Source organism: Mesoplodon bidens (assembly GCF_964165515.1).
Source record: "Mesoplodon bidens genome assembly, contig: HAP1_SCAFFOLD_164, whole genome shotgun sequence".
NCBI lineage: Eukaryota > Metazoa > Chordata > Mammalia > Artiodactyla > Ziphiidae > Mesoplodon > Mesoplodon bidens.
This window is the reverse complement of record NW_027671188.1, coordinates 127,926-155,149: the sequence shown is the minus strand read 5'-3', so window position 1 is coordinate 155,149 and position 27,224 is coordinate 127,926. Positions and strand designations below refer to the sequence as shown.

General features: G+C 40.0%; 1 protein-coding gene across 1 annotated transcript in view; it reads right to left on the bottom strand.

Moving 5' to 3' along the window:
* The window catches only part of LOC308611706 (putative helicase senataxin), a 61,738-nt gene that overhangs the window by 22,239 nt on the left and 12,275 nt on the right, over nucleotides 1-27,224 (bottom strand). The window contains exons 8-13 of the mRNA XM_081260386.1: nucleotides 23,916-27,080; nucleotides 14,301-14,400; nucleotides 7,394-7,567; nucleotides 4,844-5,076; nucleotides 3,616-3,783; nucleotides 2,784-2,934 (exon numbers count right to left, since the gene is read on the bottom strand). Coding sequence (XP_081116512.1) covers nucleotides 2,784-2,934; nucleotides 3,616-3,783; nucleotides 4,844-5,076; nucleotides 7,394-7,567; nucleotides 14,301-14,400; nucleotides 23,916-27,080 — 3,991 coding nt within the window. The remainder of the gene's footprint in view (nucleotides 1-2,783; nucleotides 2,935-3,615; nucleotides 3,784-4,843; nucleotides 5,077-7,393; nucleotides 7,568-14,300; nucleotides 14,401-23,915; nucleotides 27,081-27,224) is intronic.

Genomic DNA, 27,224 nt, shown 5'->3' with positions numbered 1-27,224 from the left:
GTTGCGCAGTGGTTGAGAGTCTGCCTGCCGATGCAGGGGACAGAGGTTTGTGCCCCAGTCCGGGAAGATCCCATATGCCGTGGAGCGGCTAGGCCCGGGAGCCATGGCCACTGAGCCTGCGCGTCCAGACCCTGTGCTCTGCAACGGGAGAGGCCACAACAGTGAGAGGCCAGCGTACCACACACAAAAAAAAAAAAAAGGAAAGGAAAAGAAAGAAAAGAAAGAATGAAAGAAAGAAAGAAAAGAAAAGCAGAATTCCCTGGTTAGGACTCTGTGCTTGCACTGCCATATGGTGAGGGGGAGGGGTATATGAAGGAAAAAATACTGCATGCAGTAAAATTCAACACCCATTCATTAAAAAACTCTAATTAGGTGGGGACTTTTTTAACCTGATAAAAGCGTATATACCAAACCCCAGGAACAAACATCACACTTAATGGTGAGATGTCCAAGGTATTTCTGTAAAGGACACCCAGGACCACTGGACATAGTGAAAAGAAGCAAAAATGAAAGTACTGAATAAGAAGAAAAAAGCCGTCTTTACTGACAAGAGATGTCATTTTCTCTCTAACAAAAATATTAAAAATCCAACCTAGACACTACACTTGTGCCACCTTCGTCCCAGCCTTCTCGTGTTGTCAGCCCACACCTGAAAAAGGGCTTATTACCCTCCCTCAGGGAAAGGAAAGTGAAAACCACACGGGAACTGTTCTCGGTTGTATAATTTGATACAACTACTTTGGAGCAGAACCGGGCACTATCTAGAATCAGCACAAATCCTTCAACCCAGCATTCTCATTTCTAGGTATATATACACTAGACCAGTGTTTTTATAAACTCTTTTGACCGTGATCTATAGTATGAGGTACACTTCACATTGAAAGCCAGTACACTCATACCTCACCAATAAAACAGGTTTCACAAAACAATACTTTACCCCTCACTACCTACACTCTAATCTTTTCTGTTCTCTTCTGTTCTATCTTATCTTGTGTAAGTATGCTGGTTCTGATCTCCCTAAACTGATTTCACAATCCACTAACTGGTCACAAGCCACAGTGTGAAAGCACTGCCCTAGCAGCCTGTATGAATACTCAGGAGACGTGAGTAAGAACACAGTACTCCAGTGTACTCCCTTCAGCTGCTGTACAGTACAACACAATACAACTCAGTCACGGCAGTAAACGTTTTCATCCTGCACTGGAGAAACAGGCACAAGTACAGGAATTAAGTTTGAAATAACAAAAAAAAAAAAAGGGAAAGAACTTACATTTCTATCAATGGATAACGAATGAACTGTGCACTCATAGATGAGACACCCTATAGCAGTTAACATGAATGACCGTATCCATATACAGCGATACATAAAGTCGTAGTTCTCACAAACATAATGGTGAGTAGAAAAGTTGCCGTTCACAATGCATTTTCAGTTTTAAAGGCAAATGACCTCTAGATGTAGCTAATACATGTGCAATAAAAGGGGAAATATGTGTGATCCCTGCGAAGACAGACGACACATCCTGGCTGCTCCTGCAGCTGGTGTGGCCACGGGACTGAGTTCTGGCCAAAAGGAAATAAGCAGAGGTGCTACTGGCAGCGTCTCAGAACTTTCCTTAAAGCACAGCTAGTATATCTGTCCCTTTTTCCTTGCACTTGCTAGATGGGACTACTGGTGCTGGAGCAGCTGTTTCTGACCATGAGGTGCACTAAGGAGTGGGGGGGTCCCACGTAGTGCAGCAACAAGGTAGAAAGACCCTAGGTCTCTGAAGACTCGGAAGTAGAGTCATCACGCCAGTATCATCCCTCAGCTGCCCATCTCTGGGCTTCTGAGTAAGCAGGAAATAAACTTCTATCATAGTTAAGCCACTGTAGTTGGAGTGTCTATTATTTGAAGCCTAATTGAATCTTAACTGATTTAGGTCACTGCCAGGTAACATCAAGGAAAATAAAATTTGCTTAGGGAAGACGAGATACATGTGCTTAGAAGAGCAGCCCGACCCAGAGCCATAACCACGCCACTCAGGATGGCTGGTGTGAGAGGAGGTGTTAAGGTTAAGGGCACAGAAATGACTTTACACATTCGCTCAAGCATTCCGAATCCTCGGTGGCAATGCTCTTCAATCTGTCAACTGTACTGAAAAGACTTGTCCCTGTGGTATACTTTACATCTCAACTCCTCAGCTTCTCCGCCTATAAAATGTAGATAGGTTATTTATTGCATGGCTCAGAGGATTACTCTGAGTACTGACACATAGTGAGCACTCGGTAACCATAAGTGATGACTGCTCTAGCTTTTGTGTCACTAAACATCTACTAAGTCCCAACTGAGTGCCAGGCACTGTTCCAGGCACGGGGGTTACTACAATGAACACATTTTTAAAAGCCCTTGCCTTGGTGGACCTCGTTATATTCTAGCTAGACTGAACCATCCACGGTTCTCTGGCTTCTGGTCCTTTTTATGTACAGTAAGTTCCACCAGAGTCCTCTCCCCACTTCACTTCCTCATTGCTCTTCCAAGTTTCATCTTAGATATCATTTCCTCTAAAAGTCTTCCCTAACCCCTACACAACTGAATCAAGGGCTGCTCTAAGGTGTTTCAAACGGCACAGGGCCTGGCACAGAATAAATGCTCCAAAATATTCAGTAAACAAAGCAGTAAGTACACATGGGCCACAGCCTCAAGTAGAAAAAATGACCAGAACTGGCTTGCTCTTTGTCATTCAAAGTTACCACACTAAACACTGAAAACAAAAACAAATGAAAAGCCCACATAAGTATCATACCTAAAGGATTCTTCTTGTCTTTACACTTCTCGTTGAATTCAAGCATAATTTTTTTCGTAAGTTCATCAACAGCTGTATTGGAAGGTGCACACACAAGGACACGGTTTTGTTTGATTTTGGCATTGGAGTTCTCATCTGAATGCCCCCTCTTCTGGTTCGACAATTTGCAACAAATAAACAAACAAACAAAAAAAAACAAACAATACTGATAAGCTCTATTGTGCAGTGTTATAGTTCTTCTCTACTGTCACATATATTTGAAAGTTCCCCTAATAAATAGTTAAAAGTAAATAAAAGCACCTACATCTTACACTGATGTTAAAAAATTACTCTGGCCGGGAATTCCCTGGCCAACGAGTGGTTAGGACGCAGTGCTCTTACTGCCAAGGGCCCAGGTTTGATCCCTGGTCGGGGAACTAAGATCCCACATGCCGCATGGTGTGCCCGAAAAAAAAAAAAAAATTACTCTGGCATAAAATCTAACTTCTCTGAGCCTTACCTTACTATCCACTTATTTTATTCAATGTTCAATCCAAAATGTAACCCAGGAATACATTCAAGATTGTCTCCTGGGATTAGCCGTGACCTATAATAAAGCCCGAAGACCACTATTCTAGCCCATAGAATTAGTTTCACACAAGATAACATTTTCTGTTCCTTTTATTTCTTATAACCTTCTCTACCTCTGCTACCGCTTTATCTGATATAGTTCCACACAGTATCAAAAAGATACACAGAAGTGAAGGGAAAAACACACTTTAGTACTTATTTACACGTTAAAGTAAAACAACATACTCAATTAAGGGCACAGATGCCCTCGTGCACACTCTACCTCTGTCAGTAGGCGGTACAGGAGGCCCACAATGGTTTTTGATTTTCCTGTCCCGGGTGGTCCATGAATCAGACAGATCTTGGCAACTGCTGGGGAGTGTTTCACCATGGCATATGCAGTTTCTATCGCTTTCTTTTGGTCTTCATTGAAATCTTTTAGGTAGGCAATCTATACAAAAGACACTAGTGAGAACGAGCGGTTCTTCCTGGGATGGCACAGGAGAGCGAGAGAGTGGAAGACATCTGTTTGAACTGCTGCTGACCTTTGTCAGACAGAAGCTTTGGTGATGATCAGGCAAAACCCCAAAATGACCCTTAATCTAAGAACCACTTTCACTACTGGAAAGAGCTACTGATGAGTCTACAGGCCTCAGTCCACCTACAACCACAACAACTATATTTTTATTTGTGATTCTTATAAAGATGATCACAATAAACTGTTTTGTACTTTTCTTCTTTTTATTCCGTGGTTCTTCCCATTTTAGTCAATCCTCTCTTTAGACAGTAAAAACATTCCAAGACTTCCTTTCCTAACACAAGTGATACAGTCAAAACAACAGGGATTTGGGGTCAGATCTGAGTCTACACCTCAGTTTCACTCAAACGCTAGGTCTCTAAACTCCTAACCTCTCTGGGCTTCAGGCTTTGACAATCATTAAATCTGGGATTCCTTAGAGGGTGGGAACTGACTGAGAAAATGCATATGAAAGTCCTAACACAAGACAGGGGTTCAAATAACATTCCTTTCCTTCCGCCTGTCTCTGTGTTAATTTCCTGGAACTTACACCCAACTCTTACAACAATGAGAAATATGTGTTCACACAAAAATCACAACTTCGTCGTCACACTGACAACAGTACCAGTCAATGATCCACTGATCATTCAAATGCAAAAGTCATTCCATTAAACCTCCTCTTACTCCTGTATTTAATTACCTAACAAACAGTTAAGTAGGATGTTCACCTCACATTTTAATGCTGCTCTGCAAGCATGTTTTCAATTCCTTTTTGGACTCTACCTTTTTTCCTGAGGTAAGCTGACTAACTTAACGCAAAGAACTACTTTGCAATATTAAAGAAAACTAAGCACTAAAAACGTCACTGGGCACACATGGTGACTATGTCTTTGTTGTAGACAACAGGGAATGTGTGACAGATAAAAATAACATGCTTTAACATCTTGACATGAAATGTTCTGACTTTCCCTGTTATCAAATGACTGTCACTCACAATTCTCTCAGATGCTGTAGTTAGTAAATCTTTTGTACAGAAGTCCATGGGGTTTGGATTCAGAACGGCTCTGGCCAGTTGGTTCCGACCACTCAGCAAAGACATGGCTTTCAACTTCCTCTGTGTAGTCACCAGAGAGCTGATTACAAGACATTTCACGAATTCATTTAAATTGACTGGTAAATTATGTTGAGTCTGGATGGAAAGGGAACACTCAGATTTCCCATTACGCACTATTATCAAGAAGGAGAAAAAGCAATTTCAGTTACCAGTGAATAACAGTGTCCAGTTAAAAAGGTTATTCAGAACAAGGTGTTTTGTAACTTTTTTTTTTGTGGTATGCAGCCCTCTCTCAATGTTGTGGCCTCTCCCGTTGCAGAGCACAGGCTCCGGACACGCAGGCTCAGCGGCCATGGCTCACGGGCCTAGCCGCTCTGTGGCACGTGGGGTCTTCTCAGACCGGGGCACGAACCCACGTCCCCTGCATCGGCAGGCGGACTCTCAACTGCTGCGCCACCAGGGAAGCCCTGTAACATGTTTTTTATACATCATTTAAATAATTTTCTCAGTAAGTATCTACTGACTGCCTCCTAAGAACCAGGCAACATTCCTGTCCTCTGGAGGCTTATTTTTTAGAAGAAGGGGGCAGATAAGCAAATAAACATGTCAGGTGATGGTAAGTGCTAGGAAGAAAGCCGAGAAGGGGGATGAGGAAGTGATGAGGGTTGTGAGGGAGTGTTGTTGTAGACAGGAGAGTCAGGGGAGGTTTTCCTGATATGATATTTGAGCAGAGCCATGGCATTAAGTGAGTGAGCCATGCCCGTAACCGGGGAAAGTGGGTTACAGGCAGAGAATCAGCAACTGCAAAGACAATGGGGCAGCAAGGTGCCTGGATTATTTTCACAACAGGGAGAAGTCCAGAATGGCTAGAAGGAAAAGCAGGGAGAAGCGAGCTAGAAGACCAAGATGGTAAATGCAGCTACACTTCAGAGGGCTCTGCAGTTAACCACTCTGAACATGACTCTGAGTCAGGTCAAGAGCACGGGACAGCTCCGCGCAGGTAAGTGACACACGCTAAGTCACACATTAAAAGAATCACTTATCGCGAATGAAGAATAAACTGCAATGGAAAAAGCACAAGAAGACAACTTAAGAGGCTAAAATCTAGGTAAAAGTGAATGGTCACGTGGGCCAGGAGGCAGCAGGAGAGGTGGCACTTGGATGTAGGATATATGGCCAAGGAAGATCCGACAGGACTTCCTGATGCATTAGATGGAGCGTGCGAGGGAAAGCAGGACTCGAGGATGACTCTGAGGTTTTGGGCTGAGCAACTGGAAGAATGGGATGGAGGTCCCACATGCTGAGTGGGGAAAAACCAGAGCAACAGCAGATGTCAGGCAGTAAATCAAGTGCTTCCTTTTGGAGTAGGTTTGAAATGTCTAATAATCTCCAAATGGAGATGTCAGGTAGTTGGATGCATGAGGAGTTCCGGGAAGGAGACAGAAACCATTGCTAAATCTTAGAAACAGAACTTTGGCAAATGTAACCACTTGTAAGAGTTGAAAGCACAGATGAAGCTAGATATCCCTGGTGCTCAACGCATCTTGCACAAAGAACTGAGCTCTGACCACACAATAGTGGACATGGCACACCAGTTAGGATGCGGCACGATGTTAAACTCTAAGAGCTTTGTTGCTATTTTTAAGGTATGATACAAAAAGGGGAAGGAATAATGATCACATATTCTCTTCCCGTAACAGAGACTAAGAGAGCAGCAATGTCAAAAAGGCAGCTTGGCATATATCAAGCATGTGGACTTCGTAGTCAAACAAAATTAGGTTTCAATTCTGGACCGAGTGTTTAATAGTAAGGATGCCTTTGGATATGTTACTTAACATCCCTGAACTCTGATTTCCCAATGAGCAGGGAACAAACCATTCTGCTTTGCAGGGCTCTGGGAAAAGATGATAAATGTGTACAGGAAGGACAGGGCACACTGGCTGGCACACAGTCAGTAGTCCTTAAATTCAAGCTAACATTATTTTTGTTATGCTACCTTAGGGAGAGAAGTCCCTACACCACAATGGATGGGAGTGATGAAACAGTAAACCCCTCCAGTTGCCTTACAATTAGTTCTGTGTTTGGTCTGCTCATCAATAATTAGCCCCCAAACCAAGGCTGGAATGTGATTTAACAAACAGATGGTTTGCAAACTGTCTGTTTTATAACAAACACACTGACAGATGAAGGAATTTACTAGAAGGAGAAGACATTACAAAAGAAAGCTTTAAAATCCTAAGTCTAAAGCAATACGTGCTGGGCCTTTTCCAGCTGAGTCTAGAAAAACTAAAAGAGGACTCTGAATGGTAAGTAATCAACCTAGCAAATACAGTCTGGTAAACATAGAGCAAACATACATCTGGTAAATGGACAGCAAATAGAGGGCTGGTAAATGTATAGCAAATACATGGCTAGTAAAGCCTAATTTAGAGGGAGATGAAAAGATGAGCTGCTGACAGATTTCTCTTCCATGTCTCATTAGGTACTTACTGACTGAAGTGCGGCGGAACGTATGAACATAGCCACAGTAATGTTCACGGGGAACTTGCAGGCGATGTCTCTCTATATCCTTCTTCTCTCCATTTACTCTTTCAGGAACCAAAAACACCAAATCATTTTCCTTTGGATGAAGCTGTTTAGCTAGTTCACATTCCTCAAGATAAACTATAACACAAGAAGAAGCCAGCATTTATTCTAACAGAATTATTTTACATGAGATTAAAGGATATTAAACGCTTGTACTAAGTTCAAGCAAGTATACAGCACTAGCGGACTTTGTACATACTTCAAAATGATAGTCTAAGCTAGTCAGCATTGACAAATATTGATCACATAGCATTATAAAAGTCTTCTTAAAACCTGCTACAAAGCCAAAATAGATGAAGTCATAATATTCAAAAGTAGCTAATACATTTCTTTTCCTTGAAGTTTACCTTAGTTTTTAATCAAGGAATTTTCACTTTTGTGCCCTGCTTTCAAAATCCCGAGAGAAAATCTGGAAACAGATCCATGTACACGTAAGAATTTTGAGCCTACTAGTGGCATTTCAAACAAGGGGGAAAGGACAGTAGTAAAATAAATGGGGCTGGGAAAACAGAGCAAGCTCTAAAATTAAAAAAAGTTCAGTACCAACTGCCAAATCCAGCAGCAACATACTGAACCAAAGCACGAAGTACTAGGATTAAGTAGACTGAACTACTAAGTCAAAAAAGAATTTTAAAAATGCATCATGTAAGAAATGTCTATTTGAAGGCATCAGAGAGCAAATACAACAATGAAGAATCACTCTGTTGAGATCCAGAAGAAGGTGGAGATCCGTAAGGGTCAGCCCAGTATTTTCCCTAGAAACATCTGAACTCTTCAGGGAGTGGCAGCCAGGAATTTGAGCAGTACCTGGGATAGCCTTGTACAAAAAAAAGAGACAAAAACTGGAGTCCAGGGCCTGCATAGATAAAGTAGGCATCCTGGTAGCCCTCAAGCTTCAGGTAGGGACCATGAAGGACTACACCCAACAATGAAGGCAGCTTCAATTCACCCGAGTACTTCAGGAAAGCTCAATCCTTTAAGCCGGATTAAGATGATCCCACATTGCTAGTACTCCCAGAATCCTGGCAGAAGCAAAGAAAAATCCTCTCTGGAAGAGGACATCCTATCATCCTAGGCCCCTGATTATTTTTTAAATAGCTTTCCAAAGACAATGACCAACATATTAGAAATAAGCAAAGCACCAGGAGAGAATACATGAACTACTAGAATCAACAAACAAACAAAAAAGGGCTGCACAAGGCACTACACAGAGTACAGTCCTTGAATTGGTTCTAGGACTCCCGCAGGCACCAAAATCCTCAGATGCTCATGTCCCTTATGTAAAACGGCATAGTATTTGCATATAACCCACGCACATCCTCCAGTACACTTTAAATCATCTCTAGATTACTTATAATACCTAATCCAATGCAAACGCTATGGACATAGTTGTAAATCCAACATAAGTGGTATGTAAATAGGTGCTGGTGCATAGCAAACATGTTTTTCTGGAATTTTTTTTCCCTGAATATTTTCAATCCACGCTTGAATCCGATGACGCAAATCCCGCAAATACAGAGGACCAACTGTATGTATAACGCAGTTTAAAATATAGAGTTAAAATACGTAACAATAATAATATACAAAGTGGAACAGATAAACAGGGTTAAAGTTTTTTAAGATTTTGCCTTATCTATGGAGACACTTAAAGTATCAATGAAATCTGTAAACTTTGAATCATGTACGCTCTAAGTTTTCACCTAAACTACTAAATGGCAAAAGAGGTACAAGTTGACGTATAATTTCCAAACTAAAAGAAAAGAAAAAATGAATGGTTCAAAGGTCTCACATATATGTAAAGAGTACACTCTAGTTCTATCAGTTTTTTCTTTATATATGTTATTAGGTATTCAAAATGGTCCTATCTTCTGTTCACTGAACTTGCTATCATTGTGAAATACTCGCTTTTAATCTCAAATAATGCTCTTCTGCCGTAAAGTCTATTTAGTCTGGTATTAACAGAGCAAAACAAGTTTCTTTTAGTTGGGTTTGCATGAGTAGCTTTCTCCAATCTTCCTCTTCTAACCTTTCTGTATCCTTATGTTTACATGTATTACTTGTAAACAGCATATAACATGCCAATACTGATCTTGAAATAACTTTTTCTACCCAAAGATACTACGGCTACTTAGAAAATTGAAAGCTCACATACAGGATAAAACATATAGATGGTATCGGTTATATCAGGTAGCAAGAAAGCTCTCAAAGACTAGCCTGTCTAAAGGGCTCAGGAGCCAACTTGAAGAAACCAATTACAAAGACTTGAAACAAGTGTATTTAAGTCCATGTGTTCATAACGAGAAAACATTTTTTTAAAGTTCACTGGTCAACCCAGCACTTGCAGAGAATTAAGTCATTAGTTTGAAAACTGGTCAGGAGTCAAGTATCAATACTTATTCTACCCTTCTTTATAAAGTATACTACTGAGTAATCAAATAAAATGGAGCACTTTTTCTTTACAGAACTACAATAGCAAATAAATGAAGAAATGATCAAATAAAAATATCACCATTTTGTATCCTTTAGTAAAATAATTAATCTAGGCATTAAGGATCAACGGTTATAAGTATTACAAAAAGAGAAATTAGAGATCAAGCACCTCCTGATAAAGGAACACACCAACCTCAGCTATGAACTAGTTTTGCCAAAAATATTAGGTCAAATGAAACTGATCAAGCCTCTAGATCCAACTATCAATTTACAAAAAGTACAAAGGACTGAAAAACATACTAAACACCACCAGGGGGATGCTATCAGCAAGACACAGACACAGACCCTGTAATTCTACAGGGTCAACAACACAATTTCTTCAAAAAATAAATTACAAAGCGGGAGGGATCCATGAAGGAGACAATTGTAATTGAAGAAGACATATTAACAATGTCAGTGAGTGGACCTAACTTGGATCTTAATTCAAGCAGGCTGAAATAAATTGTTCTTTATGAGGAAACGGAAAACTTGAACACTGTCTAGCTATCTAATATTAAGAAATCATGGTTCATACTTTAGCAACAAAATAATGAATTATCAGCAAAAATACTATGAATTTTTAGGTCCATCTCTATTAGAGATAGTCACTTAAATAATTATGACACCAAAAGAAAAAAAATCTAACCAATGATGATCTGCAAAACCTCTCCCTAGAAAACTGTAAAACATTACTGAAAGTAAACCTAAATAACTGACAGTATGTATCGTATTCAAATCAGTATTAGAAAGATGTCAATTCTTAACAAATGTCCACATCTTTTTTTTCTCTAAAACTTACATGGTAATGCAAAGGGACAAGAATAGCCAACGTACTCTTAAGGCCAAACAAGGTAAGCAGACTTGCTCATTAATGTTTATAATAAAGCTTAATTAAGTAAAATTAAGCAATGTGATATGGGCAGAAAGGTAGGCAAATGATCCAACAAAGAAGAAAGGAGTCCAGAAAAAGGCGAGTGCATTAAATGGACATTAGATTTGTAACAAATATGACACTGCAGACCATGGAGAAAGGATAATCTTTTCAATAAACACTACTGGGGTAATTACATCTCCATTAGGGAAAAAAAAATGAAACATGGCCCCTACATCTTACTCGTGTACAAAATCCATTCCAGGTCGGCAAAACAGCGAAGCCTCTAGAAAAGGGATTGGCAAACTTTCTGTAAAGAGCCAGATTTTTCTTTGCAGGCTACACATGGTGTCTGTTGCATATTCATCATCATCTTTTCTTCAAAAGCTTAAAAAAATGTAAGAACCTTACTCTTGGGCAGTATAAAAACAGGATACAGGGTAGATCTGCAAGCTGTGGTTTGCTGACACCTGTTCTAGATGTTAAGATAATATATTTATGACCTGCAGCAGGGAAAGGTCTCTTAAACCTTTGGCACAGACCATTAACCATAAAAAATACACAGATGCATTTGTTATGTTAAAAAATAAAGTCTAAACAAGAATAAAATAAGAATTTTAAAGACATCACTAAGAGAGACATAATGCAAGCCAAAGTGGGAGGATGGTTTATATCCAGATTGCATAAAGAACTTGCTACAAATCAGTAAGGAAAAGACAACTAACAGAAAATGAACAAGAGTCTTTAATAGGTGCTTCCCTAGAGAGGTTACTTGAGCATCTACTAAATATATGAGAAGGTGCTCAATCTCACTGATAGCCAGGATATTACAAAATAAAACCACAAATGGCCATCAATACACACACACTACAATGGCTAAAATGAACAGCACAATCAACACAAATGTGTTGGCAGAGACATGGAGCAACGTGACTTCCATACGCTGGTGGGGTGTGTCATTCTGCATGACTAGCTTGGCATTATCTACTCATGTTAAGCTCATGCATAATACCCTGAGACTCTGAGACCCACTTCAGGAGACAGACTCCACAAAAATGCCCTCGCATAACACGAAGAGACACATGAATGACCATAGTAGCATTATTCATAAAATGCTGTGTGTAGAAGAAGGCCTGAGGCTGCTCTCATTACAAAGGCCTGCTTACAAGGTTGGCCCCCTTGGAATCTGGGAACTTGGTTTTCCAGACAGCTCTCATCATTTGCTGATGACAATGGCTCACTGTACCTTACCTGTTTGCCAATTTTTTTCTCTACAGCTTATGTCAAACACCCACTTTACTTGTGAAAGTCATGAATGTGGGCTAGGCAGAGGGTGTTTTAGGCACTGGGTCTCTAAGCTTCCCTGGTAGATAATGTGTCACATGGGTTGTCGCAGCCCACTACTGGGAAAATTAAGTGTGTCCTGTGTGACTTCGCTGGGAAATGACTCTTGGAAACTTGCTCCTGGTTTCCTTTTTCCCTTTGCTGATTTTGCTTTGTATCCTTTTGCCATAGTAAGTCACAGCCATGAGCATGAATATAATTCCTGTGAGTCCTCCTAGCGAATCACTGAACTTGGGCATGGACTTGGAGAGCCCTGACACACAGGCCTAAACTGCTGAAAAAATGTCCATTAACGGGAGTTCTCTGGCGATCCAGTGGTTAGGACTCGGCGCTTTCACTGCTGTGGCCCGGGTTCAATCCCTGGTCGGGGAACTAAGATCCCACAAGCTGCATGGCACTGACAAAAAAAACTTCTTTAAAATAATAATCATAAAAATGTCCATCAACAGTAAAATTGTGACACAGTCACATATTGAAATACCACCACAGCAATGAAAAAAATACCAAAGATGCACACAAAATTGATGAATTACGAAGACATGTTACGTGAAAGAAGTCAGACACAAGAGTAAATGCTATGTGATTCTATCATACCATCAAGATAAATGGATGATAAACCAGTGATTTAAATATTAGAAAGAAATATAAAACTACTACAAGAAAATATGGAAGTATTTATCTGATTTCTAAAACCAACTGAACAGTAAAGAAATAAATACGGTATTTTTGAACATGTGAAGATAAAAATTGTCTGCCTCAAAAAGTGCATGTGAAACTGAACAGCAAATAATGAAATTGAAAAAAAATTAACAATGCATACAAGTAAGAAAATAACCTCCCTAAGAGATAAAAAAAGGACAAAAGGCATGAACAGACAATTATCCGCCCCCCCCCCCAAGAATATAAAAGACCAATAAAGATTTGAGGACAAAAACTACAACTTCAAATGAGATACATGTTCCATATAAAACTGAGGGATAAGTTTAAACTAGCAAATGAGAAGAGATACATTCTTACATTCTTATGTCAGAAGTGAAAATGGTATTCTTTTTGGTAGACAGAGGCAATATGAACCGAAAGTCTTAAAATGCACACACTGTTTGATCTAGCAAAGGGATTTATTCAGTGTAACAGTAAAAAATCATAAGTAATGTACATGTCTAACTAGAAATTACTGGTTAAAGAGAACTATGGAATACACTTACAATGGAATAACTACAAACACTGAACATGCTCTTATTATTTATCTCTGAAAAGACATTTATAATAGACTAAATGAAAATAAGTCAAATGTAAGCTTCACGAAGGTGGAATTTTATGTTTTCATCACAGCTACATACCTAGCATCTAGAATCATACACTATCAGGTAGTATAAAGTCAGTAAATATTTGCTGAATAAATACATGAAAAAAGTCACTTAGGTAAAATAACCCTACCCACCCACCCTTCACTCAGATGAATAGGAAGTCTAGCAGTAAGATATACAATACTATGTTCATAAGATGATCTCTGAATGATGGGAACTGTGAGTGATGTTTATTTTACTATTGGCTAATATTATCTGAATAATCTACAGTGAACATATAATACCTTCCCCCCCAAATATATGTACACGCTTTTTTTCTTAAGTGAATCTATGGAGTGGGATGGACTGCAAGGGGGAAGGAGACAGACGGAGAATTTATACTTTTTATTTTAAAGGGTTCTAAATGCTTGGTTTATTTATAACTAAGACATAACTGTGACACCTGCTCCAGACAACTCATGAAGTGAGAGCAGAGACGGCAGAGAGATTTACTCAGAATCTGTACGCACGATCATGTCAACACCCCCTCCGCCCCCGCCAATCAAACTCCCTCACTCACCTTCTCTCTCCCTTGCCCAGCATCTAGGGACACTTTGGCCTGTGGTATTCTGCTAGCACAATGGTTAAAACCATGAATTTTATAACTGTCCCAGTAATTATCCTCATTAAGTAAAGACTTTAAACATACTCTTTGTAAGAGCTTACAAATTCACCTCAGGAAACCTATATCCCAGAAAATGCAAGCACTTATTATGTTCCCTCAAATAGCAATCTCCAATTATTATATGATAGAGCCCAAGTTACATAAGAAAGAACTCACCCACAAACTCCCAGTATTTTTTATAATCAGCAGGAAATTTTCGTAAATGCAACTGATGGAATTTCTCTTTGTTTGGAGAGCTGTTCCATTCCTGTGCCACCTACGCAAAGCAAAAAAAGCAACTTAAGAAAGCAAAAACATCTGAAAAGCCAATGTTAAACGGCAAAATTTTCCAAAGTAAGCAACCATAAAATCCAGAACCTAGAACTCCTGTGTGACACAAACATTAAAAATTAATTTGGGACTTCTGGTTTCCAGCTTGGCATGTAAGGAACTTAGAAGTCGCCACTCCATCCTAACAAGTAAAAAGAGACAAAAAGGTGGATACAGAAAATCACAACTTGCCAGCGCAGAAAACTCTTAAGTAGAAACCTCCATGCCAGGAGGAAATCCTGAACTGGATGCGACAAACTGTTGGAGGCTCAGCATGACCTCTCTTAAAAACTCTAGGGGGACCCAGTCATAAAAGGGACTCCACACTTTGGTGAGTCTTACCTCTAGGAGCTCGAACAGGCCCTCACAGTGAACACTGGAGAAAATTCCCTGTGTGCTTCCAGCGGGGGTGGGGGGTTGGTGGGGACTGGGGTAAAGGAACCATTGTGTAATACACCAGAGCATTCCTGACCTTCTTAACAAGGCCTGATCTATGAGATGCTATTTTACCGGAGTCAAAGTTGCTGGGATTTTATCAGAGCTTAAACTACTTGAGGGAAGAAAACCAGCTCCAGCCCATTCTAACCATCCTGTCGCACCCAAGGAGGTGGGGGGAAACTAAGAAGCATGTGGTGTAAAGTTCTTAGTCCAGAGGCAAAGGCTCACTAAAAGAGTGACACCTTATCATAGGACTATGGAATGGTCTTCCTTCCCCCATACCTCATTTCTATATCACTAAAGGCCTATTTACTGCTGTTCCTTTTATTTAGTAGATTACGTCTGCCTTGCAACAAAAAATTACAAGGCATACTCAAAGGCAAAAAACACAGTTTGCACAGAATAAAGAAGCACTAAAACCTGTCAGATATGGCAGGAATACTGGAATTATCAGACCAGGATTTTTTTTTTTTAAACTATAGTTAATATACTAAGAGTTTAATGAAAAAAGGAGGCCATGAAATAATAGATGGGTAATGTAATGAATGAGATGTAAAGTAGAAAGAATCAAAAGGTAATGCCAGAGATCAAAAACACTGTAACAGAAATGAAGGATGCCTCTGATGGCCTCATTACTACACTGGACATTGCTGAGGAAACAATCTCTGAGCTTGAGGCTACAGCAATAGAAGCTACCAAAGCTGAAAAGCAAGGAGAAAAAAATGGGTAAAAAAAAACACACCCCAGAATATCCAAGACTGTGAGATAATGACAAAAGATGCAGCATACACATAATGGAGATACGAGAAGAAGAGAGAGCGAAAAAGAAGCAGTATTTGAGGTATAATGACCCAGAGTTTTCCAAAATTAACATCAGACACCAAACCACAGATCCAGGAAGCTCCAAGACCAAGCAGAATAAATGCCAGAAACTACACCTAGGCATATCATATTCAACCTTCAGGAATATGAAATATCAAAGATAAAGGAAAAAAAAATCATGAAAGAAGCCTGTGGGAATAAACACCTTATTTATAGAGGAGGAAGGATAAGAATTACATCTAACTTCTCCTCAGAAACCATGCAAGCAAGGAGAGAGTAGTGAAATATTTAGACTGTTGAAAGAAAAAATCCTACCAATCTAGAATTCGGAATGCTGAAAAATTATCCTTTAAAAGTGAAGGAGAAGGGCTTCTCTGGTGGCACAGTGGTTAAGAATCTGCCTGCCAACACAGGGGACACAGGTTCGATCCCTGGTCCAGGAAGATCTCACATGCCACAGAGCAACTAAGCCCGTGAGCCACAACTACTGAGCCCGCATGCCACAACCACTGAAGCCCACATGCCTAGAGCCCGTGCTCCATAACAAGAGAAGCCACTGCAATGAGAAGCCCGCACACCGCAAAGAGTAGCCCCTGCTCGCTGCAACTAGAGGAAGCCTGTGCACAGCAATGAAGACCCAATGCAGCCAAAAATAAATAAACTAAATTTATTTAAAAAAGAAAAAAATAACTCAACAGTAAGAAAACAGACAACCTGATGAAAAAGATGTGCAAAAGGCCTGGACAGACACCTCACAAAAGTAGATATACAGACCGTAAATTAGTATATGAAAAAATGCTCCATATCTTATGTCATCAAAGGAATGCAAATTAAAACAACAAGATACTATTACACACGTATTAGAATGGCCAAAATCTGGAGCACTGACAGGACCAAATGCTGACGGGGATGTGGAACAGTAGGAACTCTCATTTATTGCTCGTGGGAATGTAATGGCACCATCACCTTTTTTTTTTTTTTTCTTTTTTTTTGCTGAGCCACGTGGCTTGTGGGATTTAGTTCCCTGACCGGGGATCGAACCTGTGTCCCCTGCAAGTGGAAGTGCAGAGTCCTAACCACTGGACCACCAGGAAATTCCCAAGATGGTACCACCACTTTGGAAGACTGTTCGGTGGTTTCCTATGAAACTAAACATATTCTTACTGTAGGATCCAGCAATAGTGCCCTCACTATTTATCCAAATGAACTGAAAACTTATATTTACGTTAAAAACCTGCACATGGATATTTATAGCAGCTTTATTCATAACTGCCTAAACTTGGAAGCAACCAAGATGCCCTTCAGTGGGTGAACGGATAAACCAACTATGGTACAACCAGACAATGGAATATTATTTAGTGCTAAAAAGAAATGAGCTATGAAGCCATGAAAAGACACAGAAGGACCTGAAATGCACATTACTAAGTGAAAGAAGACAATCTGGAAAGGCTACATACTGTGTGATTCCAACTATTTGACATGCTGGAGAAAGCAAACTATGGAGACAGTAAAAGGATGAGTGATTGCCAGGGTTGAGACTGTGGAGGGGTGAACAGGCAGAGCAGAGAGGATTTTTAGGGCAGTGAAAGTACGCTGATATTAAAGGACTGATACATGTCATTATACGTTTGTCCAAACCCTTAGAATATACAAATCAAGCGTGAACCCTAATGAAAACTATGGACTCTGGGTGGTAATGACGTGTCAATGTAGGTTCATCAGTTGTACAAATGTACTACATTGGTAGGGGATGTTGATAATGGGGGATGCTATGCAGAGGTTCTCTAGCTCGCTGCAACTAGAGAAAGCCTGTGTGCATCAACCAAGACCCAACCCAGCCAAAAATGAATCACATAAATTTCTATATATATTTAAAAAAGATAAGTACTGAGTACTATCTCCAAAATTTACGCCCAATGAATTCACTTCTCTTTATTTCCATAGCTACCACCTAGATCAAGCTACCATCATCTTTCTCCTGGGCTATTATAATAGCCCCCGACAGGTCTACTGCATCTATGCTTACCTTTCTACAGTTATTCTCTAATGAGCAACTAAGAATGTTTTCTTTAAAACAAAAAAGTAAACTATTACATATTGCTACTCCCCCAGCCTAAACACCAACCAACTAAAAATCCTCCAACATCTTCTCACTGTACTGAGAATGAAACCCCAACCTGCACTTACAGGGTTGTATACCATCCAGCTCTTGACTGATTTCTGCAATCTTACTTCATTTCCCTTTACCTCTAAGTTACCTCACTCCAGTCACATCAGCCTAATCTCTTTGCTCACATATGCTCAGTTAGGCCTACTTCAAAGCATTATAGTCTTGACCCTCCCCCCTCCTCTGCACAAAACCCTCCTCTCCTGGCTCTCAGCCCGATCTCAAAAGCAGCCTCCCAATGTCGCTCATCATATCAACCTGTTTTGTTTCCTTCACAGAACAAATTATAACAGGAAATTAGCTAAAAATGGTGCACTCTCCCTATAAGGGGTGTGGGCACTAAGAATCACAGCTGGTACTCCAGAAGGGCCCCCTTTCTGCCTGCTCCTTGTCTACACAACCTAAAAAGCAGCTGCCAATTACACTCTGCATACACGTGCACGCACACACAGGTAACCGAAGGGGACTGCAGACAGAGCCAGCAAACCAAAACTTTAAGAAAATAGAGTATTTGCCAAAACTGACCAAAACAATTGGTCCCTGTCAAAATAGTGCACATTTATCTAATATTTTTGTGTGTTAAACGTAAGGATTAAAAACTAATATATCCTCTATCAGTCACATCAGTGCACAAAAGACTCATATTTCTTTTTTCCCCCCACACACTGTATTTTATTTTTACAAGAGATAAATAAACTGACACCAAGCATTGCAAATGGATGACCACAACAAAAGCAACAATGATTGCAATTACCAAACACGAAACAGACTCATACTATGTCATAATATTGACATTCAGTCCAGGAATCCTCCACTGTAACAGCTCCTTTACTTTGCTGTGAAAATTGACTTGTATACTTTTTGCCTCTGAGTCCTGTGGGAATTTTTTTTTATTCAAGAGACTCATATTTCTACAAGTTGAATTTGCTCGTTTGCCCTTTGGGGCAAGGGATAATTCTACGCAATGTCATTGCATTCCACCTGCAATAAGACATAAGAACTGGATAACCAAACACTGCGTTTCATGTCCTAAATAGGATACCAACCACATTTCTGTCAAAGGACTCTAAACACACTTCAGCATTCCATTAACAAACAATATTATGAAGTCAAATTACATCCAAATGAGGATAAGAAGCCTTGGCCCAAGACTGTGGTTGATGCCACAGTCTCTGGCTTATAAGAAAGAATAAACATTAAAAGTAATCAAGGTATCTGAGAATTCTCTGGCAGTTCAGTTGTTAGTGCTTTCACTGCTGAGGGCCCAGGTTCAATCCCTGGTCAGGCAACTAAGATCCCACAAGCCACACGTTACAGTGGGAAAAAAAAAAAGGAATCAAGGTATATTAATAATACCATTAATAAATGTTGGCCTATATAAACTAGAAATGCTAAAACAATGCTGTTTCACTACATGGTTAAAGAAAAAGAACAAGATTGCAAAAATAAGAAAAAAAGAACAAGATAAAACTTCATGGTAAAGATGACAGATTGAACACAGGCATTTCCTTTCATTCCCCTGAAACCCCACTAAAACACCCAAGGGATTTTTCACAACAGGATTAATTCATTAGGATGAAGAGAACAGAAGACGAGGCAAGAGTATCAAAATCTGGGAAGCTGGTAAGCAGATGGATGAATGGTTAACTAACTCAGCAAGTCCAAGAAGCTGAACTCTAAGAAGGAAGTGTCTGACATACACCTCTAGGAGGAGGAGGGCTGAAGGGAGACTGCCCATCCCTGTTCCTAGCAAAAAGCTAGAGTGGTTTCACTTCTATAAAGTGTGACCGTCTCTGCCTGTGGGGCAGCAGATAGAGAGGGGATACTGTACTTAAAAAAAAAAAAAAAAGGTGGGGGGGGGCGTCCCTGGTGGTACAGTGGTTAGGCATCTGCCTGCCAATGCAGGGTCCACGGGTTCTATCCCTGGTCTGGGAAGATCCCACGTGCCGTGGAGCAACTAAGCCCATGCACTACAACTACTGAGCCTGCGCTCTGGAGTCTTTGAGCCACAACTACTGAAGCCCTCGCCACAACTAGGGAAAAGCCCACGTGCAGCAACGAAGACCCAACACAGCCAAAAATAAATAAAATAATTTTAAAAATAAAATAAAATAATTTTTAAACAGGGAATTAAGCAAATATTTAGATACTGAATGCCTGGACCTTTCCCTCTGCCCCCACCCTCACCCCACAGTCAGCTCCCCATCAAGCCTATGCTTTCCAGGCAGTCGATCTGAAGATTCTTCTTGGGGAAATCTGACCTCACTAAGAGGGGAAAAGAAAAGACTAAAAACAGTGACATGAGGGTGGGGATGAGGCTTCCCAATAAAATGCCAAATGGTCAACAAGCCTATCCCTTTCACTCAGAGCTTCTAATCGGTTTTAAAATATTACATGTAACAAAATATATATTATAACTATACCTAAGCATGTAATCTTAATATAAAGAATGAAACTAATTTGGATTTCACCATGTGATGGTGTCCTTCAGATCACATTTGACTTCCACAGTGCAAATAATAAAGGACCATTTTAGTAAAAGTATCTCTTTTCCTAAGCATCTCTTTTGACCTGTCATTATTTAAATGCATCCTCTTTTCTTATAGCATTAAAAAGTTGAGATATAGTTCACAATATAAAATTCACCACTTTAAAGTGTGCACACTACAGTGTGTTTTTAGTACATTCACTATTTTGTGTAACCATCACCATTATCTAATTCCAGAACATTCCCACCATCCCCAAACAAGCCTTATACCTATTAGCAGTCAGTCCTAATTCCCACACCCCTCCCTCACCCATCCCCTGGCGACTACTAATCCACTTTCTGTCTCTACGGATGTGCCTATTCTGGAAAATTCATATAAATGGAATTACACAATGTGTGGCCTTCTGTACCTGGCTTCTTTCACTTAGCATAATATTTTCCAGGCTCATCAAAGAACAGGTAAAAGTACATAGAACGGGTCATTCCTTTTAATAGTAGACTAATATTCCATTGTAGGCATATACCATGTTTTGTTTACCCATTCATCTCCTGATGGACATCTCGGCTGTTTACAACTTTTGGCTATTATGAACAATGCTCCCATCTGCTTGTTAGTATCCTGTTCTTAAATGTGAGTAAACCAACAAAAATCATTAGACATGTGAAGAAAGGAGTTAACATGAAAGGTCTGTAGACACTAAAATGAATAGGAAAAAAGCAACTGGGAAAACAGGGACAATGAAAAGAGAAGAAAACTTTCAACTAACTTTAAACTTATCATTAATTAACTTCAGGTAGTAAAAAATACTGTGCACATGAAGAAAGCACACAATCCTATAAAAAGGAATAATGAGAGGACAAGAGTACTGTGAAACTAAAAATATGCTCAAAATTTTTTTCAATAGACTTGGACGCTGAGAAAGTCTCCAAGGAAGGAGAATGACGATGACAACAACAAAGACAGAGATGGCAAAATAGAAAGAAATTTTAAGACATGCAAAGTTTCAAAATTTATCTCCTACACATTCTTTTCTCAGGAAGCTTGAAGGATGTGCCTTACTAAAATGAGAGGGTGACAAAAACAGACAACCCTGGGTACAGGAGACAAAGATCCAACACAGGAAAGAAGGAAATGCAAGCCCTAGGATGAGGATGGTGAGCATTTCAGGTTAACCATCCTAAACCAAGAAGATGAAATTTATCAACTATCTGATGTGCCTGATCATACTGAGAGACCTAAACATCCAAGAGACAGCCTGAAGCTAAATTAGTAATAAGTACATAGAAAATTAAGTAAACAATAAATCCAGAGAAAGCAAAGAGTCGGAAACGAAAAGTAGTTACAACTACCACATGACTTAGTCGCGGACACTTTTGTTTTTAATTCAAAGACCTTATTCTCTTTTGTTTAAATTAATTTATTTTTGCTGTGTTGGGTCTTCGTTTCTGTGCGAGGGCTTTCTCTAGTTGCGGCAAGCGGGGGCTACTCTTCATCGCAGTGCGTGGGCCTCTCACTATCGCAGCCTCTCTAGTTGGGGAGCACAGGCTCCAGACACGCAGGCTCAGTACTTGTGGCTCACGGGCATAGCTGCTCCACGGCACATGGGATCCTCCCAGACCAGGGCTCGAACCTGTGACCCCTGCATTAGCAGGCAGATTCTCAACCACTGCGCCACCAGGGAAGCCCAGTGGACACCTTTTATATCGTCAAAATAATAACAAATACTGACCTAAAAATTACAAGACTACTCCATAGTGAGGATGGGAAAACAGGAGAGGTGTGTGTGAACACAGGGCTGGGAAGAGAGGGTACTTCCTGTAGTGGGTAATTACAGAAAATGTCTAGTACTGAAAAATTAACAAGTCAAAATAGTGGCATGTTATTTAGAAATATGGAAGTAAATAACAAAAGGATCCCTCAAGGATCAAAAATAATTACTTGGGGAGGTGAGAGTGGCTGATTTTTTTTTTTTTAATAATGGGCCTTCCACAAGTATTTGACTATCTTAAACTTTGTGTATATACAAACGGAACTTGTGCTCATTCTGCTTTGAAAAGGTTCTGGCTACAGAAATGTCCTGAAGGAAGAAATCTTAAAGATAAACATATAAATACTTCTGAACTAAGGGAAAAATAAAATCACAAATGTGTCCTAAATTTAAGGGCTATGAATGGCCTCTAAGCAATTTAGTGTTTTCTGGAAAGGATAAACGTTCAAGAAAAAAATAAGCTCCAAGATGAAGAAAATCTCTGTATATTCCCCAGCTTATTTAACTGTATACACTGTTCACTGAACTAACGATTTTGTAAGGTAAGAAAATCATTCTTGTAATACTATTTCACATTGTTCTTAAGGAGAGAGACTGAAGAGCCTTTATCAGTTAGTTGTTTCTAATGGTTCTGAAACACTAGTAAAATAATTCTTACGACAATGGCTGAAATTTAGGGCATAAATTGACACCAACTTGCCTCTTTGTGCAGTACATCTCCTTTGCCTTTAACAATTCTAAGCTGGATCTTTGCAGTCTCTCTGCCTGCGATATACTTCCTATGGCCAACTCCTTCTGCTCACTCTGGTCTCGGTGTGAATACCATCGCTCACAGAGGCCGTCTCACCTTTCAGTCTCAAGTGCCTGCTCCCTTTTGTTCTAGATCATTCTAGAGCACTCTAGAGCCTTTTGTCCCGATCTGAAATGATCATTCCCAGAAGGCAGAGGCCTTGTCTGTCGTGTTCACCACTTTACCCCCGCCAGGTCTGTGATAGTACTGGGCAAGTATCAGGCACCCGAGGATCTGCTGACTGAATACGTGGGTATTTACCTCAGTGCTCTTGGTTTTGAAGAGTCTTGTTGCACACTCACCTTTTGGGTTTTTGTTTTTTAACCAATTTGAAAAAAAGGAAAAATCGACCTGCTGTGAGAACACCAAAAACATCCTTCAAAGTGCAGGTGGATGTTTACACTAAAGAATTACTGTTTTTCTGAGGTTCAAATTTAACTGGGAATCCTATATTTTTCTTGGCAATCCCAGTCAGGCAGTAAGAAAGAGAGAAGAACCAGAATGGGATGTGTTGGGGTAGGGGGGCAGCTAAAGGCTGCTATGAGGCCTAAGAAGTTGGGAAGACAGATGAGAAATTTGGGATTTACTGCTTTGTGCTGACCAGTGTAACTTGCCCTTTGCTACCTCCTCAAGAAAACTTCAGTAAAGGTTTACACTACTTTTCAAAAAAATAAACGCAGATGAGAGACTATGTCCTCTGAGAAGTCTTCCCTTATTTTACACCGAAAAACGTTTCCTCCTCCTGTGCCACCTCTGGACTTGGTAAACTAGCACTCTGAATTGTGTCTGTAAGCTCCAGAAGGGCAGAGTTTAAGGGTTTCCTCTGTATCACCGGCATCTAGAACAGTGTGGGGCACAATGTCTGTTCAACATGAAATCTACAAGCTACATCTAAATCAAAATGCGATCAGTTATTTTAGCCGTACTCAGCATGGTAAAGAAACGTAATTTCAAAGTCTGAAGGTATACGATTAGAACATATACTTACAGTTTCAAAAGTATTCAGGATCATCAAAGGGAAAAACACATTAAAATAATCTCTACCATCTTGAAATCTCACAGGCACAGGTCTTGTGATGGACTGACAAAGAGTTGAAGGGGGTCCGCACTGATCAAAGTCCACAAACATTGCGTATTTCCATTTTAAGACCTCTTTAACGAAGGTGTCAGAGATGGACTGTGCTGACAAGAAAACGTTTACCGGAGAGGAAGGTGAAAAAGATCTGTTTTCACAAAATGGAACTTTGTAGCCTTGCCTGTTGGAATTATTTGGAGTATGAGACTGGAGAACGTTGCACAAACCCTTCATTTCAGCCACTGGCTTCTGAGACACCACAGAGACTGGCTGTGGTACTTTCAAAGCAGATTGTACCCCACTTGACTTATTTTGCAGAGTTGGTAAGAGCGCTGACGTATTTACCAAAGACTTGTAAAGACCAGCAATTCGTGAAGTACTACTGGAGGTAAATATCTTAGCAGTGGGAGGTCTCGAAGGTTTAGATGAAGAGAGAGGCAAGCCAGGTCTACGAAATGTATCTTCATCTGCTGCTTTAGCTTCAGAGTGTTTGGAACAGTATTCACCCTGGTTTTCCAGTGTTTCCACACAATCTTTGTATTTACATTTTGTGCTACTCCAAGATTCCAACTGAGGCCGACTCACAGAATCTTCTTCTACCTGGACTGTATCTTTTCCATGAACTACTTCAATGAGTTCATCATTCTCTTTCTCCATTTGTGAACATAAATCCATATCTTCTGGATCACATTGTGTTAAAAATATATTATCCTCCTCTATGTCACTGTTGGATTCAGGTTCTCCCTCCTTCAAAGCTGCCTCTGCTGCTTTTTTAATGACCTCTTCAGGTACATAAGCTGGACCATAACCCCAATCATCTGTGATATCCTCTACATGAGTCAAGCACGAATTCTCTTCATTCTCTTGAACTGAATTCTTGTTGTCTGGTCTCTGATCTTGCCGAACTGAAAACACTTCACATGGACTTTCAAACTCAAAAAAATGAGAATCCGATTCCTCAAACCGCAAAAGGGACCTTGTATTTTCTTCCTTTATTACATTCTGTTCCACATTTGTGTTAGCTATTGAAGTATGATGCTCTGGACATCCTTTCTCAATGCATGTCTTACCCTGTTTAATGTGTTTCTTAAAACCCACAATTCTTTCATCATCATCATCATCTTCATCAGATTCTGAAATAATAATGACGTGTCCAGAGCAGGTTTCCCTGACACTATTTTGGTTGGCTGTCAAACATCTTCTATCATCTTTAACTTTTCTTTGTAGCTGGGATAAACTTCTTTGGGTTGAACCTGATGGGAACTTAATAACACTGGCTTGAACTATTAAAGATAATATGTGGAGGTCTCTGTCTATCTGAGAATCTGTTAAAGGGTCAGACTTAGGACTGATGCTAAGGACCTGTTCTCTTAAATCAGAAGAAAACTCAACAGTACTCTTGCTAATTCCCATATCTCTTGATTCAAGTCCAGTCACAGGATCTTTAAAGGGAGGTGTTTTCTCCACAAAAATATTGGTCATTTCTGTGAATGAGACCAAATCTTTATTACCAACATGACATTCTAGTATTTGACAACTGATATCAGGGGTGGAGAAAATGCCCAACTCTTCTTCCTGTACTTGTTTCTTTTTCAGCAGTAAACTGTTTTCAGGTTTTTGTTGTCCATTTTTATCATCCAGAACACCATTAGGGCCTAAAGAGAGATTGTGTATGAAGCCATCTCCTTTCTGAGCTCCTGTATCTTTCTTTGAACAGAAACTTTCAATGCTAGATACAGTCAGGTTTTCCTCTAAAGTGGTACTTTTCCTGTCTTGCTTTTTCATTACATGCAATAACTTAGCACAGATTTCATCTTTATGTGCCTTAGTTTTTGCTTTTGAGGTTTTGCCAAGAGCATCATCCTTTAAAGATAAATCCTCATCTGATGTGGACACTTTTTCCAGAGAGTCATTGCTAGAATCAGTCAACAAACCTGTTGATGTGATTATTCCTCTGTCAAATACCTTTTCTGGACCATTTCTTGAAGTACAATTCTGTGGGGTATATGAGGAATTCTCTTTTACAGACATATGCTTCCCTGTACTTATTTTAACTTGGCCTCGAGCTCTTTCATTCACAAGCCTTTTACTACTCGGCTTCAAGCACAACTCAGCTGAGAGATGGTCTTTGAGTTTCAAATCTTTTAGATAAGTTTGCTCATTATCCTCTTCTATGGCATTATGTGCCTTGCTGAAAATACTCTCTTTCACTTCACATGCATCAGCTTTCATCGGTTCTTTAGAGAATGTTGGGCTGGAGTTTTCCAGACAGTGCCTTTGTTTTTTAGACTTCTTCCCTGTTTGTTCACTTTCTTCTTTATTGTAAGATGCAGGAGGTGTTTTACATGGAGGAGTCAGATCCACAGAAGTGCTACACTGAGGCACTTTGAATTTTATGTTTCTAATAATTTGCTTTAAACAAGTTTGTAACTCATGGGTTTCCTGACTAGTCAACTGCCAACCTAAAGATATATTTCCTCGTAGGTATAAGTTGAGCTTATCCCAGAATCGCTTACAAAGAGTCTGCTGCCCAAGCTGATAGCCTTCTTTAAGGAGACTTCTGATCAGCTGCACACAAGCAAGTTGTACAGAGTTAGATGGCACTGAATGCAGTGACAGAGATATCATTGTTGTGCCTTTGGAGCAGTTTCCAGATGACTTCTCAGAACTCCGAGCAAACGCGGTGGTGGGAAGCTTGGCACATTTTACGATGGCTTCCACCCACTGCTGGGAACTAACCCACAGCAAATGCAAACACTTTTTATTTCTATGCAGTTCAATCACTGACACCAAAATCAGAAGGAAAAACTCAGTGACTGTGTCACACACGGCGTCCGTCTGGTTGAGGACGTCTTTGACTTCAGAATGCAGATGATGAATAACCTCCACTATATAAGCCACACCCAGATCCTTAAGATCCATGAGGGACTGCACAAAGGGGATGAACCACAGAAACGTGCTGTTATGAACACGCATGTCTTGACCGATATCTGACTGAAGCACATTAGCTAATGTTTCCATTTCTTCATACATGTTAGGACAATAATCTGGGCAAATGGCTGATCTCCACCCTGAATCCTAAAATGAAAGAGATACTGACATTCAGATAAACAAGCACCATTCATGACAGGTTTAACACAAAAGTTGCCAACAAGAAAATACACTGCTCAACTTTCCTGTGTTGATGTACATATATGGACCCCCAAGAAATTGAAAACAGTC